The following is a 23,545-nucleotide window of genomic DNA, read 5'->3' as shown; positions in this document are numbered from 1 at the left end:
TTATCTTCAAAGAATGTAATATACAGTACTGGGAAATCGGATGCCCTGCAGACATTGGACCTCATTCAGACCCGGTCGCAAGCGCTGAGCACTCGCAACCGGGTCGATGTTAAGGCCCTGCGCATGCGCAGCGGCCGCGCAGCGCGTGCGCAAGCCCCGGAGCGAGAGAGAAACTCTGTCGCTACAGAGCTCATTACAAAAGGGCCGGCTGTCGATGTTGATCGACAGCTCGGCCCGTTTTGTAGGCAGGGCGGGGGGGTGGCTACACAAAAGAAAGGCGTTCCCAAACGAACGCCTGCCGTTTTGTGGGCGGCCGCACTGACATCAGCAGCTCCCTGGGGCTTGCGGTTGCCGAGACCCAACCTTAGGGTCTCGTCGCAAGCCCCCATGGTCGCGATGGTGTTCACCATTGCGACCATCAACCTAGTCGGTCGCTAAGCTGTGGGTGGTAACTCACAGCTTAGCTAGCGACCAGGAGGCCGCCCTCATTCCTGAGCTGGAGACACAGAAGGGGTGCTGGTTGGGGACACAGAAGGGGTGCTTGTTGGGGAGTCAGAATGAGGAATGGCTGGAACTGGAGTGACACTGCAGGACTAAAGTTGCAGAAACTCGAGGGGGCCCTGTCTTTTTTGCTAACTTATAAGTGCTTACACACACACTATTGTAAATTTTGGAAGGGTCCAATTAACCTACAGATGTGTCCACATACATCTTACCTCCGTGCGCTACAAGTCACGTTAAACATAACACATGAGCGCTGTGAATCTAGGTAGCGCAGTGTCTTTTTGTGCAACGTTTTACATCAAATGTGTCTTATTCGCAAGTCGTTATGAATGGGACGCACAAGCAGCTTCTGCTGATTAGAATTATATGTGTCATGCCTATATGCAGTGTGCGACTGCGGGTTTATCTGCATGAAAAATGCTACGTTACAGTGTCAGCGTCAGTGACACTGTAACATAGCATTTGGCATGCAGATACACTCGCAGTTGTACATAGAATATAGGCATGCCACATATAATTCTAATCAGCTGAAGCTGCTGATGCATCCTATTGCAAATACAACGCGTTTGATGGTAAAAAGCCGCATGAAAAGATGCTCTGCGCTTTCGAGTTACGCCACAGCATGGCGCGACTAGAAGGGCTGTTTAATGTGCAAGAAAGTAAGATACATGTGGACACATTTGTACCAGTATGGGGGATTATTTTTGGAATGTGGGAGGAAACTAGAAAATATATGCAATACAATGTGTCCTCATACACTATTGTCGCAGTGTGTGCAACTGAATCTGAATCAGTCTATGAAGTGCTACGATGCAGCGACCACAGGCTTCTTTCACACCAAGCTCCATTAGACAGATTCAGTCTCAGGGCCTGATTCATTACCAATCGCAACTGCGAATGCAATAGCGATTACACACGCAGTTCAACTGCGATAGTATGCTAATTCATTGCGACCGCTATGCCGCCGCAGCATAATATAAGGACGCCCACTTTACCTTACACACATTCGTAATGTTTAGCAAGACTGCGAAACCATCGGTACAATTGAGTACCATCGCAGCCTCATGCACACTTGCACTAGCTCTGACCTTACTCAGATATTCCTAACAACCACGCACACTATGAGGCCTCAGGCTGCATAGGGCTTCGCAGTGGATCATTTATGCATGCCCATGCAACAGTGTTCAAATGCCCTGGCACGCCTGTGTTTCACACTCTAAACCTGCTCAGAGTCGTACCCTAGGCATGAGTAACACTAAACCTGCTAGGTTTTTTTTCCCATCCCAAAATTCATTCCAACCTCAAATTTTAAGGTTAAAAATACACATATAAACCCAGCTACAGTAGCATCCTTATTCTCAAAATGTTTTATCTGTGACAAACTCAGGGGCATATCTACCCATTGCTCTGACTGGCACTCACCCACGGCCAGGGGGTAAATTCAGTGGATGTAAGCCTGGGCTCTGTGACCTGAGTTGTCTGTGCTGTGACAGCGGCTGTGTGGGCTGAAACTCTCCCGCCAATCACGCCCTGTGGAAGTAAGAGGTGGGTCTGGCTATGCCTGTTAGTGCTTTCTCCAGTGGCAGAACTAGCGGTGGTGCTCCGGGTGCAGTTCACCGGGACCCGCCGCTATGAAGGCAGGTAAATAATGATCCAGAAATAATGTGTGTAATCTGTGGATGTAATCCGGCCAGAGGGGAGGTGGTGGGTGGCCTCCTACCTATCTTCTTACCATCACCTCTTCTTTCCTCTTCTTATTTACTTCTATCCAGGCCCACTTCGAGGCTGACCTTGCCGCTGATGTCGGGGATCTGACGTCACAATCTTGTGACCACCTCCAGCGCCATATGTCTCAGGGGGAAAAGGAGGAGCAGGAACAGCCCTCTCCATGTACATGTGGTATATCATTGTATAAATTGTTAGGATGGATATACAATGTTCTTTGAGCATTTGTCAATAAGTGGTCCTTTAGCTGCTGCGGCCTGAAGCTGGGACTTGCAGTTCCCCAGTAGTCTAAGAGCCAACGATAGGTGTACCCTGACTCATCCATTTCTTTGTGGAATTTGTATGCCTGTTTGAAAGTGTTAGTGACTAAGAGGCATTACCGTGTGGTATAATGTGAATATGGAGCATTACCATGTGACATAATGTGAATGTGAATAAGGGGTACTACTGTGCGGCATAATGTAAATTGTGGGCAATACTGTGTGGCATAACGTGAATTGTGGGCACTACTGTGGGCATAATGTGAATTGTGGGCACTACTGTGTGGCATAACATGAATTGTGAGCACTACTATGTGGAATAATCTGAATTAAGGGCATTATATTACAGTACATATAGTGTAACATTGACTACATTAATGGTATAATACTTATGTATGTATAAGTGCACAGGTTGAGTCTCCTATATCCAAAATGATTGAGACCAGAAGCACTTTGGATACCAGATTTTTTCGTATTTTGGAAGGTAATTTTATACAATAATTGTTATAATTTTCTGCATCAAACAAAGTTTGTGTACATACACTAAATTAATTTATGTTTCATATAGTTTATACACACAGCCTGAAGATAATTTTATACAATATTTTTAATAATTGTGTGCATTAAACAAAGTTTGTGCACATTGAAACATCAGAAAGCAAAGGTGTCATTATCTCAGTCACTCTCAAAAACTTCCATATTTCGTAATACTCCGTATTTTGGAATTTGGATATGGGAGACTCAACCTGTCTATAGTACATCAGCTTCAACGATGCTTCCAAACTTTGTCATTCATAATGAAAACATGCACTCTTCAATGCTCGGCACCCTGCATAAAAAAATCATAGAAATATGGGGAGGGGGCAGTCTCTTACTTTGCCAGGGACACTCGGGGGGAAGCCGATGGACGGAATCCCGACCGTCGGCTTCCCAAATGTCTAATCCCAGCAAGGGTTAAATGACAGGTGTCGGCATCCCGACTCCTGTCATTTTCCCTACACCGGGAGCCCGATACCCGGCTTACCGATCGAAGGTAAGCCGGGCGCAGACAGCAGCGGGAGGGGGGAGGGTTAGGTTTAGGGTTCCCGGGGGGGATTTAGGATTAGGCACCCCCCCGGGAGGATAGGTTTAGGCTAGGGGAAGGGAGGGTCAGGGTTAGGCACCCCTGGGGGGAGGTTAGGGTTAGACAACCCCCCCGGGGGACTTAGGTTTAGGAGGCGGGGAAGGGGGGGGTTCGGTTTAGGTACTTAGAGGGGGTATTAGGGTTAGGCACTTGGGGGGGAGGTTAGGGTTTATGGATACCTAATTAAAATCCTGCCTATACCTTCTGAAATTGTCGCTATTTAGCGTAATGAGTCGCACAGTAAATAAAAGCTTTCAGACTTTGAGTGTGGTTCCAAAGCACAAAAAGTTATTATTCAATATTAAAACAGATGGTTACCCGCTGTGATCTAAAGACAATTAGCGCAAATAAATCATACAGACCCAAGGTACAGTTGTTATATACGCACACGCTCTGGGCCCAGATACCGGCATCAGTATTAGAAACCTCCGTCAACAGCACAGCAAGAAGACTCTCGACTGGGGTCAGAAAGTGCACATATATACTCTTACAGGGATAGGCAATACAATAGACAAGTTTGGCATGATTCCATTGGTTCTTCTTAAAGGTGCTTCTGTTACAGGATAGTTCATAGGTCAATTCGAATGGACACAAACAGCCTCCGACAACCCTTTGTGTCCTTTTTCCCGCTGCATGCTATTCTAAGCTGCTAACATTACAGAGTACATTTTAATGTTTTAACTCTCTATAGTCCATAGTTTGCAGACGTATGTTGCGATCTTCTCACCGATGATACCGGAAATCTGTGGAGACAAAGTGGATCAGTACAACACCAAACACGGTCTGCTTACCATGTACTATCAAATAACCTTTGTTACACAACATTAATAATTACTGCATAAACCTTGGATATTACACTTTAATGCTAGGGAACCTTTTATGTAAGTGTGCAGTGTGTAAGTATTGGGGAATTGGGAAAAGACGCTAGTTAGCGCTATGCGACTATGTGTTTTGTGGAGTACACCATGGTACGTGTTTTGCAGGGTTGATCATTTTATATGTATTAGTGACTGTCTGTATTTATGTGGTGAAGACTTTCAACTTCTTTCTATTGCGTGGGAATCGCACGACGCAAAATAATAGCATCGCCGTATGTACTTATAATGGCAAGTTTCACTAAAATGGCGCTGGGCGGCCAGTCGCAAAATGGCGTCTCATTGCTATTCACAAAATGGCGTCGCTTCGATCTAATTTTAAACCGATCCTGTCTCAGCCAATTATCCGGCTTCGACAGGTTAGGCACCCCTAAGGGAGGGTTAGGGGGGGGGGAATTAGGTTAGTGAATACTTACCTTGGGACGATCGGGATTTTCATCCTTGTCGGGCTGCCGCTGTCGGGATTTGAACCGCCGGCCGCATGGAATCATACTGAATCCCACTCAGACCCCTATATACGCCACTGGATAAACTAAATTTAATTAAAAATGAGGAAGCAGGAAATACTATAGTAAGGTAGGTGTAGCTGCTGCAATTTATGAGATGATGGCAATTTTAACACTGTTCTTTATAAAAAAAAAAAAAGCCTTACCATACCTACCCTTTGTGGCCTAAACTGTGCTCCCGGCAGATACTTTCTCAGGTTGTGCTGGAAGAAGCTTGCATTCCACTTGCATACTTGCATTAAATATCATTGTACATATGGTAGAAATGCCATGATTAATCAGCGCTCCAATTTCCAATAGATTAAAGTTTACTAAACTATAAATACCCAAAACGGCACAGGAAAATACAAATATAACAATGAATTATGAATAAGCTCTATACATTGTAAATGTTATTTTTTACTATTTATAGGGCGTATTCACAATTTATTTTGATATTTATATTTATTTTGATTAATTGGATATACTGTAACATATTTAGGGATGTGTCGCATCAAAACTTTTGCCCTTTTAAACAAAAATTTGCCCTCCCCAGGATTGAGCACCTTGCTCAAAAAAAATCCTAGAGTGAACACTAAGTGATTGTACCATATGTACACTATGATATTTAAGTGGATTATAGTAAGCGTCTTCCAGCACCACGTGAGAAAGTTTCTGCTGGGAGCACAGCTTACAGCACTGCTAACATATGCAAACATTGTATTTCTTAATAGTATATATAAATGATAATTCAAAATTTAGAAGCTAATTATTTGCTAGATAGACATACAGACAAATAGACAGACACAGACAGATAGAGAGACATATAATACAGTGGACCTGTCCTGCACAGTGACGGACAGCAGGAAAGAGCAGAGTCTCAGCCTTGCAATATAACCAAATCCGAGTCTGAGCTCCGTGTCCACTTACCGTAACATCTGATCTCATTTGCTGACACTGCTGCCTGTAACAGGCATGTCCCAGCCGGGACCTGTGCCAACGATTGATTGACGATTATTACTTCCTCCTCCATTACCCGGCACAAGGTAAAGGGCCTCTCTCAGTCGGCCACCAGTAATGAAGCCACAGGCAGCATGCTCCCCGCAGGTTGTGCATAGCTGGCTTAGATGGCTGAAGAAAATCAGGGCACCTAAAACATGGCTACCATCGCTAGCAACCGTCGGAGCGCACAATCTCCGGTACACACTAAGCGATGTAGTCGATATGTCAATACGAAACGGCTTATCGGCCCGACATTGCTCCAGTGTGTACACAAGTTTAGATTATAGAGATGTTACTGTGTTATTGTTGATGTGCTTAAAAGCATTTGTCCTACATGTTTTAAAATGGCGACACAGCGCATTCAGAGCATTATCTGGAATCTACTTGTTTTAAGATGGCGACACAGCGCATTCAGAGCATTATCAGGAATCTGCATACAAGCAAGAATTAATACAAGCATAACTATATACAGGTTGAGTCTCCCATATCCAAAATGCTTGGGACCAGGGGTATTTTGGATAACAGAATATTCCGTATTTTGGAATAATTGCATATCATAATGAAATATCTTGGGAATAGGACCCAAAATTACACACATAATGCATTTGTGTGTTATATACACCTTATATACACAGCCTGCAGATAATTTTATACAATATAGTCAATAATTCTGTGGCTCAAACAAAGTTTGTATACAGAAATGAAATTCATTTATGTTTCATATACACCTTATACACACAGCCTGAAGGTAATTTTATACAATATTTTTAATAATTTGTGCCTTAGACAAAGTTTTTGTACATTGAACCATCAAAAATCAAAGGTTTCATTATCTCAGGCATGCCAAAAATATTCCGTATTTCGGAATATTCCGTATTTCGGAATATTTGGATATGGGAGACTCAACCTGTACTGTATATAATGATTACAGAGTACACAATTTTGCTGATGAAGGGAAGTTAAAGTTGTCCTGTCTTCTACTCACAGCAGTGAAGGCATCCATTTTGCTAAGAACCAATGACAGCACAGGAACACTGTCTGACTAATATTTATGAAGCCTGGCTTATATTCATGAGGTACTGATTCCTCATGAATCAGCACAAAGTAGTTCACAAAACCGACCCCTCCACTGAATGTAGAGGACAGGTCCACTCTAATATACAATAACACAAACTCAACATACAGTAGCACTTCAACTTCAGTACATTCAGTTGTTTCCTGTTAAGAATATCGAACAAGAAGATTTTACTCTCATTTCTAAAGTTATGGGTACATATTATGCTCCCACTACGACCTGAGACCACTTTACTCCACCATTATCCAATCTCCCTCCAATCACATTGCAGATATGTAATTGGTCACATTCTTATTGCTACCAGATCAGCTATTGCCCAATACTGGAAAAATCCTGATCCCCCGGCTCTCTCTAAGGGGTATATTTACTAAAGTGAGAGTTTTTAGAAGTGGAGATGTTGCCCATAGCAACCAATCAAATTCTACTTAACGTTTAAATAGCTCCTTCTAGAAGATACTAGCTAGAACCTGATTGGTTGCTATGGGCAACATCTCCACTTCTACAAACTCTAACTTTAGTAAATTTACCCCTAAGATTGTAGCATGTGTAAAAGAGTTATGAAATGGAGACCCTTGGGTTTAAGTACTCCATTTCCACTGCCTCTCCATTGATTAAATGGAGGTTATGGTTTGACTATTTTTCTACAACCAAGTTGTTACAGCTGTTATAGGGAATGTGGACCTGATTTAGACCCGCTCACAAGCGCTATGCGCTCGCGAGCGGGTCGATGTTTGGCCACTGCGCATGCGCACGCCGGAGCCAGCTCCGACGTGCGCATGCGTGAGACCCAGCTAGCAACAGGCGCTCCGGCTCTGAATCAGGCCCTGTGTCTCCACCATGATATGTGGTACAGTATATGACGTGGATTTTTCTTTACTCTTCCTCCACGCTTTGTTTATATGTGTGGTTTTTCTTTTTTCTGTTGTGTATATCAGTAGTTTCTGGATTACTCCCCTCTCCCCACCCTCCCCCTGTTTATTATCTTCATACTGGTGTTGATTTTGTTATGTTGATATGTTATGTTTTTTTATAATTATTTGTTACATATGTCTGTCATTTATTATTTCTTGTATCGTAGCCAATGTTGGCTATTTTTTCAAAAATATTGATAACAATTTTCAAGTTAAAAGAACATTGAACAAAGTTTTTGAATAAGTTGTATACATTAGTTCTCAAAAACAAGCAAATGCTAGTGTCTCTCTTTTCCCATTTCAAATATAAAGGAGTATATAAAATATTTCTTACCTAGTCTACTCTTTCCCGATGTGACAGAAATATCACTGCTCAGAAATAACCTTTAAAAATATATACAATAAAAAAAAAAAAATCAACAACTGTTCGCACGTGATACCTGTCATTTTCAAGGAAATACGACTTAAGGACAAAACTTTACAGGCTGGAAAACACAAAACTAGTAGAAATAAATGCACTGTAACTGTATAGTAATAGATCGATATAACACACACAATATGCTAATATAACGTATGTATAAACTAATATGAATACCATCTGTAGACGTCAGCATTTATAAATCAGTGAGTTTGTATGTCATCAGTTCAATCCTGGCTGTCGGCGCTCACAATACCGGTACTGGAATACCGACACCAGTCAGAATCCTGGCGCCAGCATCCTGACGGTGGGGGATTCGAGTTAGGAACTAGGGGGGGGGAGAGTTAGGTTTAGGCTGCGGGAGGGAGGTTAGGTTAAGGCTGCGGGGAGGTTAGGTTTAGGCTGCAGGGAGGGTTAGGATACTTACCGACAGGTGTTGGTAGCCAAACTCTGCTGGGATGCTGACCGCCAGTATCCCGAGCACCGGCATCCCATACCCAACCCATAGCAAACCCCTTAATATTCCTTATGAACATTAGAAGAAATCTCAGAGATTTGTGACCTGTATAAAAACACTCGGCTTGTGGCCTTCTGTCTTTATATGGGCCTGATTCAGAGATGGTCACAATGGCGATGTTTACGCAGTAGAGTGATTATCGGTAATCTGTGCACGCGTGAGTTGCACTGCGCATGCTTCGTTTAATTTTCATTGTCACTTGCAGTGAAGATTTATTTGAAAGTGACTGACAGGCAGGGACCATTTGTAGTCGGCAACGGGGGGGGGGGGAGTGGCGACTCAAACGCAGGCGTGTCGCGACAGTCTCTGCCTGCAATCCCGTATGTAGTGAAAACAGCTCCATCATCTCAGTTCTCCGTGGCTATTCTGCACAACCGTAGGATGACACAGAAATCCAATTATCGACTGATCTGGAATCGATGCTGCGTCTGTGTACAAAGTTGCTTGGATGTTGTATAATTTGCATTATTTGCAGCTGTGGTGGCATTAGCGTACATCTCTGAATCAGGCTCAACGCCACTGGCAGAGCAAAGGATAGAACTAAGAAAGAGAGACAGAGATAGTAAAATACAGAGATAGTAAAATAGAGAATTAAAGTTATAAGTTCAAAAGAAAAAGTGGTTGACAGAAGAGTATATATGGGGGGGGGGGTATATATTAACTAGAGTAAACAACAGCCCTGACCGGCTTAAAAAGGAGAATTGTGAGTTAATAGAGTCATGGAGTAAATAAGTTATAGAATAACAGGTAGTAAAAATTGACTTATACCCCTTTCAGACTTAAGATCTGGGAATTTGCCAGGTCTATCAGCCCAACCCTGATAAAGAGAAGGATCGTGGACCCGGGACTTCATCCTGGGGTGTTTCTTTTCACACATACCAATATCCCGGGTCGATGTGCGTTCACATGAAAAAACCTGGGATTTTGATGCATGTGTGAAAGGGGTATAAAGGAAATAAGGATCAACAAAGAAAAAGACTAGGATGCAGGCACTTTTTATAGAGCAAAAAGTGATAGGGTTTGATTAGCTTAGGAAAGAAATACTCCAGTTAAGAAGAATCATAAAGGCCTATGGGAGGAATTCAACTGCCAGCAAAGGGTGCGAGTTGCCGCGGCATTTAAACACAGGCAACCGTAGCCTGTATTGCACCTTTCGCTCAGCCAGCCGAATGCCCTATGGGATAGTGAACACTATTGTGCGGCGGCTGTCGCACAGATTCAGACGGGCAAACTAATTTGCCATTCATTAAATTCCCCCTATTTATCAATATGCGGTGACACCAATGATTTTCGATTGCAGTTTATCGCAGTTATAGAAAATAAGTTATCAACGCAATTTACTATAAAAATATTGCTATAAAAATATCACCGAAGCAGCTGATTGATACTAACTCCCTGTGGAGACTGGTAGGCAGACTAGGAGGCAGGTGAAACACATCACTGTTAATAACACCTTGAGATAAAAACAAGTACTTTTGCCAGAGCAATAGGATATCTCCAGTTAGAAATAAATCCCAAAGTGAGAATAAGAAACAAAGTGACATGCAGGTGACAGAGGAGATCGAAGTATGGAAATAAAGGACCAAAAACATACCCAGTGACCCAGCCAAAGTCTGTATGGTCCTAATGATACCCACAGTGTTACTGTATACCACTCTGATTTGCATGTAAAGGTTTAAAGGTAACTAGCTGCATTACAATGCATACAATATAGCTGATAAAGTAAAAAAAATAAAACCTTTTTAGCTGCAACTCATCCATTTCCTCATCGCTGCCAGGAATAGAGTCGTCCACGATAGTTTCATCACTATCATAATCTGAGAACATCTGGCCGTTTATTGAGCAACAAGCATCTCTGTCTTCCATGTTTCACTGACTGATTTATCCACTGTCCTTATTGAAAGTCTTCACATAATTATCTACAATGCAAGACAGTTTTATTCAGTAACAAAGTCCTAATGTAACAGAGATGTCAAGTTGAGCCACAATTCAGCATTGACCTCATGGCATAACAAACCCCCAGGACTATACTAGGGGTGTGCGAGTGGTGCTGCCACGCAAAGTCGAGGGGGCAACACCATCGCTACCCCTTGGCTCCCGTATTTGGCTTGCAGGGTGCTAGGGACAGCATCCTACAGATCTGCTGGAGAGCAATGGGAGCTCAGCTTTCTGGTCTCAGCAGTGATCCGGACTCCTCTTTGTGATGTCATGATGTCATGATGTCACATTTGCAGGGGGTTGGGGCCATCCCAGGGTTCATTATCAACCTGCTACCTCTCTGCCAATCCCTACTAGACCGTTAATCAGTTTGAGTATTTAGTTGGACTGTAACCTGGTTACTCTCATGTCATTGTAACTTTGCACTTGTTTTCCCTTTGGTGCTGACAATAAACAACCTTTTATTTAAGTTGTCATGCAGGACAGGAGTTTGTTGTTGGATGTCACCTGTGAGTGGTGATGAGTAGTAGTACTCCAGCTGGCCTGAATGCAGGGTGTGCGAGAATTACCTACAAGGAAGACACAAGAGGTGTAAAGAGTGGCCTCAATTGGTTTGAGTAGTTGTGCAACTTGGTGCACCCGCCAAAAGTGGCAAAATATTGAGCTCTGAATCAGGGCGTTTTTTGTTTTTTTTTGGAGCCGGCCTCCTGGCCTCTCGCTAAGCTGTGGGTGACCATGTGATGGTCGCGATGGTCACGACCATCGGGCTTGCGACGAGACCCTTGTGGTATGGTCTCGTTCCCGTAAGCCCCAGTGAGCTTCCTGCTGTAATAGAGCAGGAAGCTGACTACTGACCTCACTCATGATGTCAGTAGGGCTGCTTCCAAACGGCAGGCGTTCATTCAGGAACGCCTCCGTTTGGCCAGCAACCCCCCGTCCCCGCCTACAAAACGGGGCGAGCTGTTGATCAACATCGACAGCCGCCCCGTCTTGTAGTGACTCCCGCAGCGAGTGATTTCTCGCTCGCTGCGGGGCACGCGCAGTGTGCACGCGCTGCCTGGCCATCGACCCGCTTGCGAGCGCATAGCGCTTGGGAGCGGGTCTGAATCAGGCCCTTAATCCCTATCACACGGGGTAGTGGAGTGAAGAGTATGGCTAAGCTGTAAGGATCACTTATTGTAGTGGCTGAGAACAGACAGTGGTGAGATACAGTGGATTTGTATTTGCAGTGTGGTGAGACACACTTACTACTGCTGCAGATATGCTACTATTTTGTGGTGTGGATTTCGGAAATATAATAAAAGGTTGCGTCTTTCACCCACTATGTGCCCAGGTGATTTACATATCCCATATGGAGGTACCGGGAAGATCAAGAATGACACAAAAGATATGACCTAGGGTTAAAGTGCAAAACTTTACACTAATATACTCACACCCCATTTATAGGAACCTTTGTTCCACCTCCTAGTCAGCACAGACATAAAACCAATGGTAATCACATTGTCTGTGATCATGTCAGGGAACGCACAGACTGGCATGGTCGCAGACGATGCGACCACACCAGGTAAGTAGTTATTAACATAGTAATAAAGGCAATGATGTTCAAAAACGCGATGCGATCAATTTGATAACAGCTTCTAATAGTCAAGTGTAGTCAGACCAAAAAAAGTTATCTGATAGGTTGATATGTGGTACATTACATTTGTATTCTACTTACATTCATTTATTTCATTACCCTTCTTGTCTTCATATTGTACCTGTGTCTGTATACCTGTACATTGTAACATTCAAAATAAGAGCTCTCCAGGGTGAACCATTAATCCTGTTCTCTGCACATATTGTATTGGTTGTACTACAGTCTTTTTGTCACAATGGTACCCAAGGCTAGATTCACAATGGGGCGGATGGAACTACAGCTCCAGTAAAATAGGCCCATCATCATGGCAGATTTCCAGCTGCCCAGCTGGTCACACCGGCGTCCATAAACCATGGGTATTAAAAATTGTATTTCCAGTTTTCTCACAAAATGATGTATTTTTTTATTGTTATGCATTTCGGGAAACATTGGGTCTAATAGTGTAGGGGGTGTATACACCCATATGGTGCTGGCCACACTCACACAGCACTGGTCACAGTTTCTCTCCTGTTTTCAGAACAAGGGGAACTGCAGCAGGACTGAGGTAAGACCACACACAATTTGCATTTAACGCTAATGACAGAAAAATAAATATCTGATAAAATGCCCTTGTCCGAAATGGCTGCATGTTGAAGCTGATTCTTATTCGCAAGTAAAGTAGGTGTAGTCGCGGGCAACCTTGAAAGCCAGAATTACTACCTAATGTTAATGCGAGTATCCATTCAACTGATGCGGGAGTTTGTGCACGTGCAAGCGGAAACCACTGCAGCCCCTTATTTTAGACAGGCAGCCCCAACCGTCATCAATAGTATGTGCACTTGCATCAGCCCCATGCTAGATGCGGGAGATTGGTCAGAAACAGTCTTTCCTTCCTCGTATGCATGACTCAGAACCACAGGGTGGCTGTGTGGCGATCGCTTTGCAACCGTCTCGTTCCCATCCTGAAACTCACCCCACTAGTGATGTCAGTGGGGACGGCTTCAGACGGTAGGCGTTCCCTTGGGAACGCCTCCGTCTGGCAGGCACGCCCCCGGCACGCCCACCAAAGAGGGCGTGCTGTCAGTCACCATCGACAGCACGCCCCCTTTGATGAGACACTCCGAGCGAAGGAAAGTCCTTCGCTCGTCGGGTCTCGCGCATGCGCACGATGGAGCTCCCTCCATCGTGCGCATGCGCAGTGGGGACCATCGACCCACTTGCGTGCGGACAGCCGCTCGCGAGTGGGTCTGAATGAGGGCCTGAGTTCGCATTAACCCACATGTGAGTAGTTTGCATCAAGAGTTTGAGCAGTCATATATGGCACAAATGAATCCCCCTGGATATGTAATAAATCATATTGGAGCAGGAGACATCCTAAAGTATTCATCTGAATGTCTCTCATTTTGGCCGAAGGTGAAACACATAAAATTGATAACTATACATGCCCGGGATGGGGGGACTGCAATGCAGTTACTATGGGCTGGGTATGATATGTCGACAAAGAATGTCAACATTCAACATGTCAATACCATAATGTTGAAATTTTCATGTCGGCATTCAGCATGTCTACATTTTCAAAATACCGATATTGACAAAATGTCGACAGTACTGTAGCCTAACCATAACCCTAATTGCAGCCTAATCCTAACCCTAATTGCAGTTTAAACCTAACCCTAAATGCAGCCTAATCCTAACCCTAATTGCAGCTTAAACCTAACCCTAAATGCAGCCTAATCCTAATTGAAGCCTAGCCCTAATCCTAATTGCAGCCTAAACCTAATCGTAATTGCAGCCTAACCCTAACAAAAATTGCAGCCTAACCCTAACTGCAGTTTAGTAATAACCTTAATTGCAACCTAACCCTAATTGAAGTCTAGCCCTAATCCTAATTGAAGCCTAAACCTAACTGCAGCCTAATCCTAACAATAATTGTACCCTCTCCCTAATTGCAGTCTAAACCTAACTCTAATTGCAGCCTAAACCTAACCCTAACTGCAGCTTAGCCCTAACTCAAATTGCAGCCTAAACCTAACCCTAACTGCAGCTTAGCCCTAACCCTAATTGCAGGCTAAACCTAACCCTAATTGCAGCCTAACCCTAACTGCAGCTAAAGGCCCCCATACATCAGCAATTGATTGCAGCAATCGTGCAATTTGCAATCGATTGTGTATAAAACTCTTTCCCTTTTTCAATCGATTGTGGCAATTCTGCAATCGATTGAAAAAGGGAAAGATGTATATACACAATCGATTGCAGATTGTACGATTGCTGCAATCAATTGCTGATGTATGGGGGCTTTTAGCCATAAACCTAATTGCAGCCTAAACCTAACCCTAATTGCAACCTAGCGCTAACCCTAACTGCAGTCTAAATCTACACCTAATTGCAGCTTAACCCTAATTGTTGCCTAACCCTAACTGCGTGTTTTGACATTGTTACTGTTGCTATTCACAATGTTGACATTTTTTAACATGTCAATATTATGTCAACACTGTAGATGTCGATGTATTGACTGAATTTTTTTTAAACATGTTGACATTCAGAACATGCTTGACATGCTGGTGTCGGCATTCTGAATGTCGACATGTTGACTGGAAACCGTTACTACATCCGCTTTATAATGTGCGTTTGTCTTCATGCCATGACAACACATTACTTCTTACTAACCACTAGCTATGACTATATTTTTCTTTTTAATATCTCTTTGGAAACGCTGCATTAGACAGCAATTTACTATATAGAATGTATACGTTCTAGTATTTTATGGCAATATTGCCAGAACTAATTTTTCCCAATGTTAACGATTTCACTTTTAAAACCAATATTATTTTCTGCCATTTTATTTGTTTCTAAAATCATGTACTATAGTGCACCAGCTCCATGAGACATAGGGCCTGATTCAGACCCGCTCGCTAGATGCGACCGCTCCCAGAGTATGGAAATTCAACTAAGTGACGTCAAGGCATAAGCACGCCCACTATGTCTTGGCGAGCGATTACTTTGTGTTTTCAGACGCCCACCAGCCTGTCTTTAGCCGCCCACTAGCGGATGTCATCTCCAGGAAGTATATACATCCATCGGTACATCGGGTTCCATCGGATCTGACCGCAGCGCTTGAGGTTGACTGTCCCCTACCACAAGCACTGCGAGCACTTCAGTGTATAATTCAACCAGGTGACATGTACTATGACGCTGCCGGTTAATTATGCATGCATCCGAAACGGCGTTTAAGCACTCAGGCACGCCTGCGTCCGCAACTCCACTCCCCCGTTACTGCCCTGCCCCTGTTCCCACCCACGAACGGCCTCTCCTGTTACTCATTCCTCTGGGCTGTCTTTGCAGGGCGAGAGAGCGCATCTCAATTGCTCGTACTAGTTTGCGCAAGCGCACTGCGAACTATACGCATGCGCACATTTGTAAACATCACCAGCAACGAGCGATCGCTTCCTAGCGAGCAGGTCTGAATCAGGTCCATAGTTCATAGGGACAATTGGTCAGACATACTGCAGTAACAATTCAGTCTGCTCCTAGTCATTGGAAATCCCATGCAAACATCCACCTATAATCTGATGGTGAAGGTAGTTAATATCCCGGCGGTCGGGATGCCAGCACTCAGAATACCAGCGCTGGAATCCCGACACCACTCGGAATCCCGGCACCAGCATCCCGACGGTAAACATTAGGGTTAGGCACTAGGGGGAGGGTTAGAGTTAGGCTGCGGGAGGGTTAGGTTTAGGCTGCGGGCAGGGAAGATTAGATTTAGGGTTAGTGTTTGCATACTTATCTGCGGGTGTCGGCCATGTAACCCAGTCGGGATGATGGCGTCGGGATTCTGACCGCCGGGATCCTGAGCGCCGGGATCCCGTACCCAACCGTTCTGATGGAACTATGCGACCTTCCCCAGCCCTCCACTTGCCAACACAGAACCATCACTATCATCAGCATTTGCATCAGGAGATCAGAATGAAATTGGAAGGCTCTCTGCATACGCTCAGCTCTGGATAGCTCACAGCTCTGGCTACTTGCCCACGGGACGCTTTTTCTACATGTCATCGCTCTGCTCCCACCGAGCAACAACGAGATTTGAGATGTGGGCGATTCAGAATCATTAAAGTTGCATATGCAGACTGTGATGCATGCGCAGTTTGCTAAAAAATTAGCAAGATCCGTCCACATATGCAACTGCATGCAACTCAGAATGAGCCTCAATATATTGTTCTACTTTAGAAGACTCATGCCAAGCAAATGGTGCTTATCAAGATGAAAAGGAATACAAGTATACAAGTCCAAACAATTCCATAAGTATCTAGTGCCTGGAGCATAATGCAGTATCTGTGGAGCCTTTACCAGCACAGTTTCTTTCACACGCTATAAACTAAGTTACATGCAATATACAGAATGTGTAACCAGGGCCATATTAACAATATACAAGGTTCATTAATAACTGATTATTGGAATAAAGATACATTCACTGAGGCGCACACAAAAGCAAACGCAGCAGCGTGTATTGGCGGTCGTCTATCTACAAGTTTATGCAAATGCCGTCACAAATGCCATCCCTCGTGTACATCTGTGCGGCCGATTGTGCAAGGAATGAGATGATCACTTTTAGTGCCCGTGCACGCTGTAATACCGATTGGTGCACCTTGATACGCCACCATGCTGTAATACCGATTGGTGCACCTTTATACGCCACCATCGATCGCACCATCCAAAACTGCACCAGCCTTACGGCAGTTTGACCACGGCCTCCTATGCCTGCGGCTGTGCGTTTGGAAAGACGCTTGCGTTGACACGCCTGCAACATACACATAATACGCCCACTGAACGGGCCAAGTTAGCATGCACTACTAGCCACCCACCCAGTCAACGCACTGGAACACCCATCACTATTCTGATACCACCTGTCCCAATCACAACAGCACCTATGAGCGTACACTCTGTGTAACACATGCATCCTATGTGAATTCATAACTTTTTGCGCATGCGCAGTTGCAAATTATCACTCAACTTCGATAACATTAGCAATGCATTCAACTCAGAATCAGGCCCACAATATAAACAACATGCATTATAACACGTTGTCACGGCGCTATTGTCCATATTAATGCAAAGATCCATGAAAGGCTATGAACTTCACACATGGCGAGATGGACTCCACTCCGTTCCCCTCCCTTAAAACACAAATTATATACCTCGCCAACTACCCGCTGGACGGGATGTAGTCAGGAAATCGACGGTCTAAATACCGACCGCCGGCTTCCTGACTGTCAAATCCCGGTACTAATGACAGGCGCCAAAATCCCGACGCCTGTCATTAGATCTATGCCAGGAACCCGATGCCCAGCATACCAAATGAAGGTAAGCCAGGCGCGGACAGCCGAGGGGGGGGGAGGGTTAGGTTTTAGGGCTCCCAGGAGGACTTAGAGCTAGGCACTCCCCGGGAGGGTTAGGTTTAGGCTAGGGGGGTTGGGTTAGGCACCCCCGGGGGGAGGTTAGGGTTAGGCACTACCCCAGGAGACTTAGGGTTAGGCTGCAGGGAAGGGGGGGTTAGGTTTAGGCACTTAGAGGGGGGTTAGGATTAGGCACTTGGGGGGGAGGTTAGGGTTAGGCACCCCTAAGGGAGGGTTAGGGGGAATATAAAGTTAGTTATACTTGCCTAATTAGCGATCGGGATCTTCACCTCTGCCGGGTTTCCGCTGTCGGGGTTTGAACACCCCCTCCGGATTGGTGCAGAGCCCTCATATAGGGACTGGGAGGTATGGAACTTATCCCCAGGAAAGTGTAAAAGAGGGAAAAGTCTAATAAAAAAAATAATCTCAACCTGCCATTGCTAATATAAACAGGGTTAACTGTCCATAAAAAAAAGCCTAAACAAAATAGTAAAATAAAATATTAATATGAAGAAAAAGGAAACATTACATTTTGCTGAGCAGACATATCCAGAATATAGACTGTGGGGCTGAATTAGAGATGTTAGAAAAACCCAGCTCCTGTAGTATACTCCAGCATACTCTGTAGCACTTTATAATGGGGAACAAACACAGTAATAACAAAACTGCATATTAACAAATGAAAGAAATAGTAAGTGGGTCCTACTTGCCACTGTAGAATCTAAAAGAAAATGGGAGTTTGATATATGAGGTAGATTGCCACATACAGTATATGATAATTTGGAAATATACCTAGAAGGCTATTGAGCCCAGATTTGAAAGTTTATTCCAAATCCTGATGAGTACATTTATTGCAATGAAACTTAGTGGGAAGGGCACCTTAATATATGTCTCCAATTGCAAAGTCTTCATCCTTTGGGAGTTGGAGTAATTTGATATTATGAATAGATACATGTTCCTAGGTCAGAAGCCTGACAAAGGCTTGTGGAAATGTATATTTTGCTTTGCCTTGTTATAAGCTTCATTTTAGCTTTAAAACTTTGAGTTTTTATTACAAGTAAGAAGCTAACTGCATATATAGTATTATATGAAGAGATGAAGCAGTAACAATATCTAGACTCAGTGTATGGTATGTTCACCATTTAGAAGCTTTAAGCCAAATTGATTGATAATGTTACAGATGAAATATTTAATGGGCTTAAAATTAACTGCAATTTAAAGTAAAGGTTATAGGACAGTTTAGACTGATCCTTGACTACCCTACAGCTGCTTGATAAGGTATGTGTCTTATAGTAAGACTAGCCTGCTGTAATGTATATAGCTGATAACTTTTCTGACCTGATACATGGACACGTGAAGAAAATCAAGGAACTGAAAGACCAGTCTAGAAAAACACATGGTAATCCAGAGTATGATCTTGATGATAATGAATGGTTATAATAATGAAGCCATCTAAATGGTCTAATAAATTTAGTTGATGGATATCAGGATTTTTTTCAATTATTCATAAAGGTTTAGCTTTGTTTGTAATCATTTAGATTGCTGTAAAATTTGCTGGTTTTCTGATTAAGAAGTTACTTACACTTGACTGTTGTTTTTCTAAGGAAAATACACTAAAGGCCTTGATGATGATTCAAGTCTATGATAACATTTATGCCTAAAACAACATACCAAGTTGTACCATTTGTGGAACCAGCCTCATTGAGGATGACAAGCAAACATGTGGACAATGCAAGACTATCATAATTTCCCTGAATATTCATGACAAGATGGACTGAATAAGAGACAATTAGAGACTGAGGACCGTGGACTTCCTTTATGGGGAATGGAACAATGCGTAATCCTATGTATAGGTTCCTGTAGATGGGACTTGTGCATAAATGTACCTATACTTAGTATAGCGAGATCGTGTTCCTCTTAGGTAGATAGTATAAAGTAAAGTTAGATGGGAAAATGATAAATCTGTGTTAAGCTATCCACATAAGACTCCATATTGTCACAAGATGGTGTGTGCCTTTACATATTCATAGCTTTAAATGTGTAATATTACAAAGAATGATTTCTGCAGAGCTTTGAGCTGAAGAACCTTGACTTCAGCAGATGTATTCTATTTCTAAAATAAGCATGAATAGAATGTGTGTTCTACTGTATATTCCTATGTGTGCTCACCTCCCTTATCCCCCCTAACAGTTCTCTCCCTCATATATAAAATAATAATGTAATGTGAATATTCTGATATGTTGCAATTGTATGAACACTGTGCTTTATATTATTGTCTACATGTAAATAGAGCCAGAGAGAATCTTGAAGCCAAGTGTGGTGGTGGTGATTCTGTCTCCTGAGATCTCAGTAATGCAAGGGTCTGACATAAACTAATGAACTTTGAGCTGGTGATTAATTACAATAGATTGGTTCTGATCTATCAGGAGTCTGTAGGTTTAGAAAATCAACAAATATTATTTTGTTATTTGTGCAGAGGGGTGGTAATCGTGTAGCATAAAAAGAGGGGTGGTATTTGGGTCACTTTTTTACCAGTTTTCATTTTGTGTGCCTCTGGGTGAAATTCAATCACAGGTGCCGCCGGGCGTGGCTACGGTGCTTGGCCGAGAACTGCCACAGTAGCTTCAACAATCCAAGTTTTCCTGAGCATGTGTTGCAGGGAACTTGCGATGTTCCTGGACACTATGGGTCCCAATTATCAATAATAATCACATTCTCAATGCGATCTGGGAGCGATATTAGCATCCAAAATCACATTGCAGACTGTAATAATAGTACTGCCCAAATGTATCAAATAGCACATGCAGGAAAAGGGGCTCTGAAAGGAGCCTATCACTGTAATCTATTCATCGGTCTCTTCACTCTTCTATCAGGACTCCTGAGCATGCGCGGTCTACTGACTATGCTTGTGCAGTGGCCATTGCCGGGAGGAACCCTCACCCTGTACATTTGCAAAGTGTAGCCCATAGGCTACAGCGGCTAACGCACCGGCTTTAGCTGCGTGGGGAAAACTCTGGAATGCAAAGTAAATTTGACAGCTTTACAAACCCCCTTAGAAACCTATGGGGGCTGCGGTTGCTGTCAGAAATGGAGGGTCCGCAGCAGATATATTTGCAGTTATCTGTTTTTTGATTGATGCAGGGTATCCACGAGACAGCCTGTCCACCTGTAGCTGAAGAGATTTTTCTGGTGTTGACTTATGAAGTAAGCTCCATCGCTAATTGGCCATGTGTCTGCTAGTCAGCATCAAATCTCCGCCGATATTTAATGATATATAGACCCCTATGTGCCGTTCCATAACAGCACACTGCATGTAACTGAAACACCCCTTAAGCCGGCCATACACGGTGTGATGGGACCGTGCGAGGCGACAGAGGATCCAACGTCCAACATATCGGGTGGCCCGCACACACGGTGCGATCGGGTGGCCGGCCTCCCGATATGCCGGCTCCCCCCTACCTCACTCGCATAGCAATGCATGGGATCGCACATCGCATCCCCTGATCAACTGATCCTGCACTAAGATCAGGGGGTGCGATGTATGACCACACGGGAGCACGCTTTGTCTGACATCAGGCCCATACACGGTGCGATACAGCAGCCAAATCGCACAAATCCGTCAGATCAACTGCTTTATCGCACTGTGTATAGCCCGCTTTAGAGCTTCTCATATGACAATGATGACAGTATTTGGAACAAGAAGTCAAAAAAGTGGCTGCAGATTTGCGAAGTATTAACCTCTGCTGGGCCCCAGCATGGATGTAAGAATATTCCCTTGTTCACAGAAACACAGTGTTGATTAACAGAGCAAAGTATTGAACCGAGTGAACTTGTAGTTTTTCTACCACACTAATCATGCAATTATGCAGAGCTAAGCCCTGTTATCTAATCTGATGAACAGTGCATGTGGCTTTACAATAGGAATGATCAGCTACATAATTACAGTGAAGTTTGTGATGAAATGTACAAATGCTGTATGATGCCATTATATTTGTTAAAATGCTAAACTTTATATTTATTTATCTATTAAAGATCGTTTTCTTCTAACACACAAATCAAAAGCTGGAAACACACTTTGTGACCAACCGGCCGACGCACAGATTGAATGGCCGATTTGGTAAGCTATAAACACTTACCAATCAGCCACTCGATATGTCTGGCCAGACATCACAGCTAATAGGGTATTTAAATTTGTCTGTCCAGTTGAGATGTCAGTGTCGGCAGTCCCTGCAGCCAGTGTACGGACGGTCGGCAGGTCACCCATACACACATGTAGATGTACCCATATAGCTGCATGATATATCGGCATCGGCTGTGCTGCAGGACCGAAGTGATACGTCTGTGAACAACGTCGTTGACAGACATATTGGGTGTACACACCCACCGATGAACTAGCAATATATCATTTGTCATCCAAATTAACGATATATATCGACAAGTGTGTACCCAGCTTTATCCTTTTAATTTTTCTACACTGTTGCTTTTTGACCTGTTAAACAGGAGGGGATCCTGATTGATTCAGGGTATCCACGAGACAGCCTGTCCACCTGTAGGTGAAGAGATTTCTCTGGTGTTTGCATTATGAAGTAAGCTTCATCGCTAATTAGCCATGTGTCTGCTAGTCAGCATCAATCTCCACTGCATCACACACACTATAGGCAATGGTGGGTCTGTAATAAGGACGGGGGAACAGCATGTGACAGAAGAGTGCACTTAGTAGGAAAAGGAGATGACAATGCAGGGGGTGAGAGAGGTCTGTGAAATGCATGGGGAGAATAAGGAAAATAATGTTTAGAACAATTATTGGTCTGTATAACAACATGTACAGAATGGAAGTGAATGGGGGCATTTAGAGAGTGCCTGTATGTGAGCGTCAAGTGGGAAGTGTACTAACTTATGGGACTGTGGATAGTGGTAAATGAGTGGGGGGCATATGAGTAATGCTATGGAGTGGGGAATGTGAGGAGTTCTAGTGATTGGGGGGCCATGTGCAGAGTGCCAGTGACTGTTGGCATATAGAGAGTGCCAAATGGGGTCATGTGGGGATTGTCAGTGAGTAAAAGCATGTGGGGACCATTTGCAATTGTTTGGATTAGAGTGACAGGATTATTTGGTTTGTTTTTAATTTTGTAAAAATTAAGGTTAACGTGCGTCCTTCTTGAAGATTGGAAAGCCGCACATGTAGGCCCTCGGCGTACATCAGCCTTCCCACCACTGCCCTAGTCGCTATATTTGCAAGCTTGGAAGATGGGTTAAAAATGGCACTCTGGCCATAGAAACTTTATAGAGAGAGCTGCATAGATCTTGCCTGGTCACTGCTTTCATTCAGCCCATAACACCAAAAACAGTAACGCAATTGAATAGTGTTTCCCAAACTCTCTTGAGTCACAGAACCCTAAATAGACATTTTTTCGTGGCACTCCTAAGCCAAACGTTTCTTATTGAGAAATGACGCAAATATTATTAAATGAAGTAAATTGTGCTTATATGTCATCCTTAGGGTCAGTTATGTGGTCAAGATTGTGCTAATGTTTGTCCACATATTTAATGACTGGAAGCCACCAGTGCTGGTTTTGCCCATCACATTGACCATATATAAATGTGATCTGGTCCTGGACCCAACAACTGCTGGCACCCCTGCAAGTGCCCCCGCGGTACCCCAGGGAGCCACGGCGCCTGGTTTGGGAGCCATTGCATTAGAAGC

The 23,545-nt window shown here is 43.7% G+C and overlaps 1 protein-coding gene across 1 annotated transcript in view; it reads right to left on the bottom strand.

Moving 5' to 3' along the window:
* Window positions 1-10,761, bottom strand: part of ANKRD31 (ankyrin repeat domain 31) — a 261,093-nt gene extending 250,332 nt beyond the window's left edge. Inside the window, exons 1-3 of the mRNA XM_088443721.1 lie at window positions 10,634-10,761; window positions 8,315-8,344; window positions 3,399-3,445 (exon numbers count right to left, since the gene is read on the bottom strand). Of these exons, the coding sequence (XP_088299847.1) occupies window positions 3,399-3,445; window positions 8,315-8,344; window positions 10,634-10,761 (205 nt within the window). The remainder of the gene's footprint in view (window positions 1-3,398; window positions 3,446-8,314; window positions 8,345-10,633) is intronic.
* Between the last annotated feature and the right edge of the window lie 12,784 nt (window positions 10,762-23,545).

The sequence above is a fragment of the Taudactylus pleione genome, unplaced genomic scaffold, assembly GCF_031769625.1.
Source record: "Taudactylus pleione unplaced genomic scaffold, aTauple2 ptg000333l, whole genome shotgun sequence".
Lineage (NCBI taxonomy): Eukaryota > Metazoa > Chordata > Amphibia > Anura > Myobatrachidae > Taudactylus > Taudactylus pleione.
The sequence above is the reverse complement of the archived record's forward strand: the minus strand, read 5'-3'. Positions and strand labels throughout refer to the sequence as shown.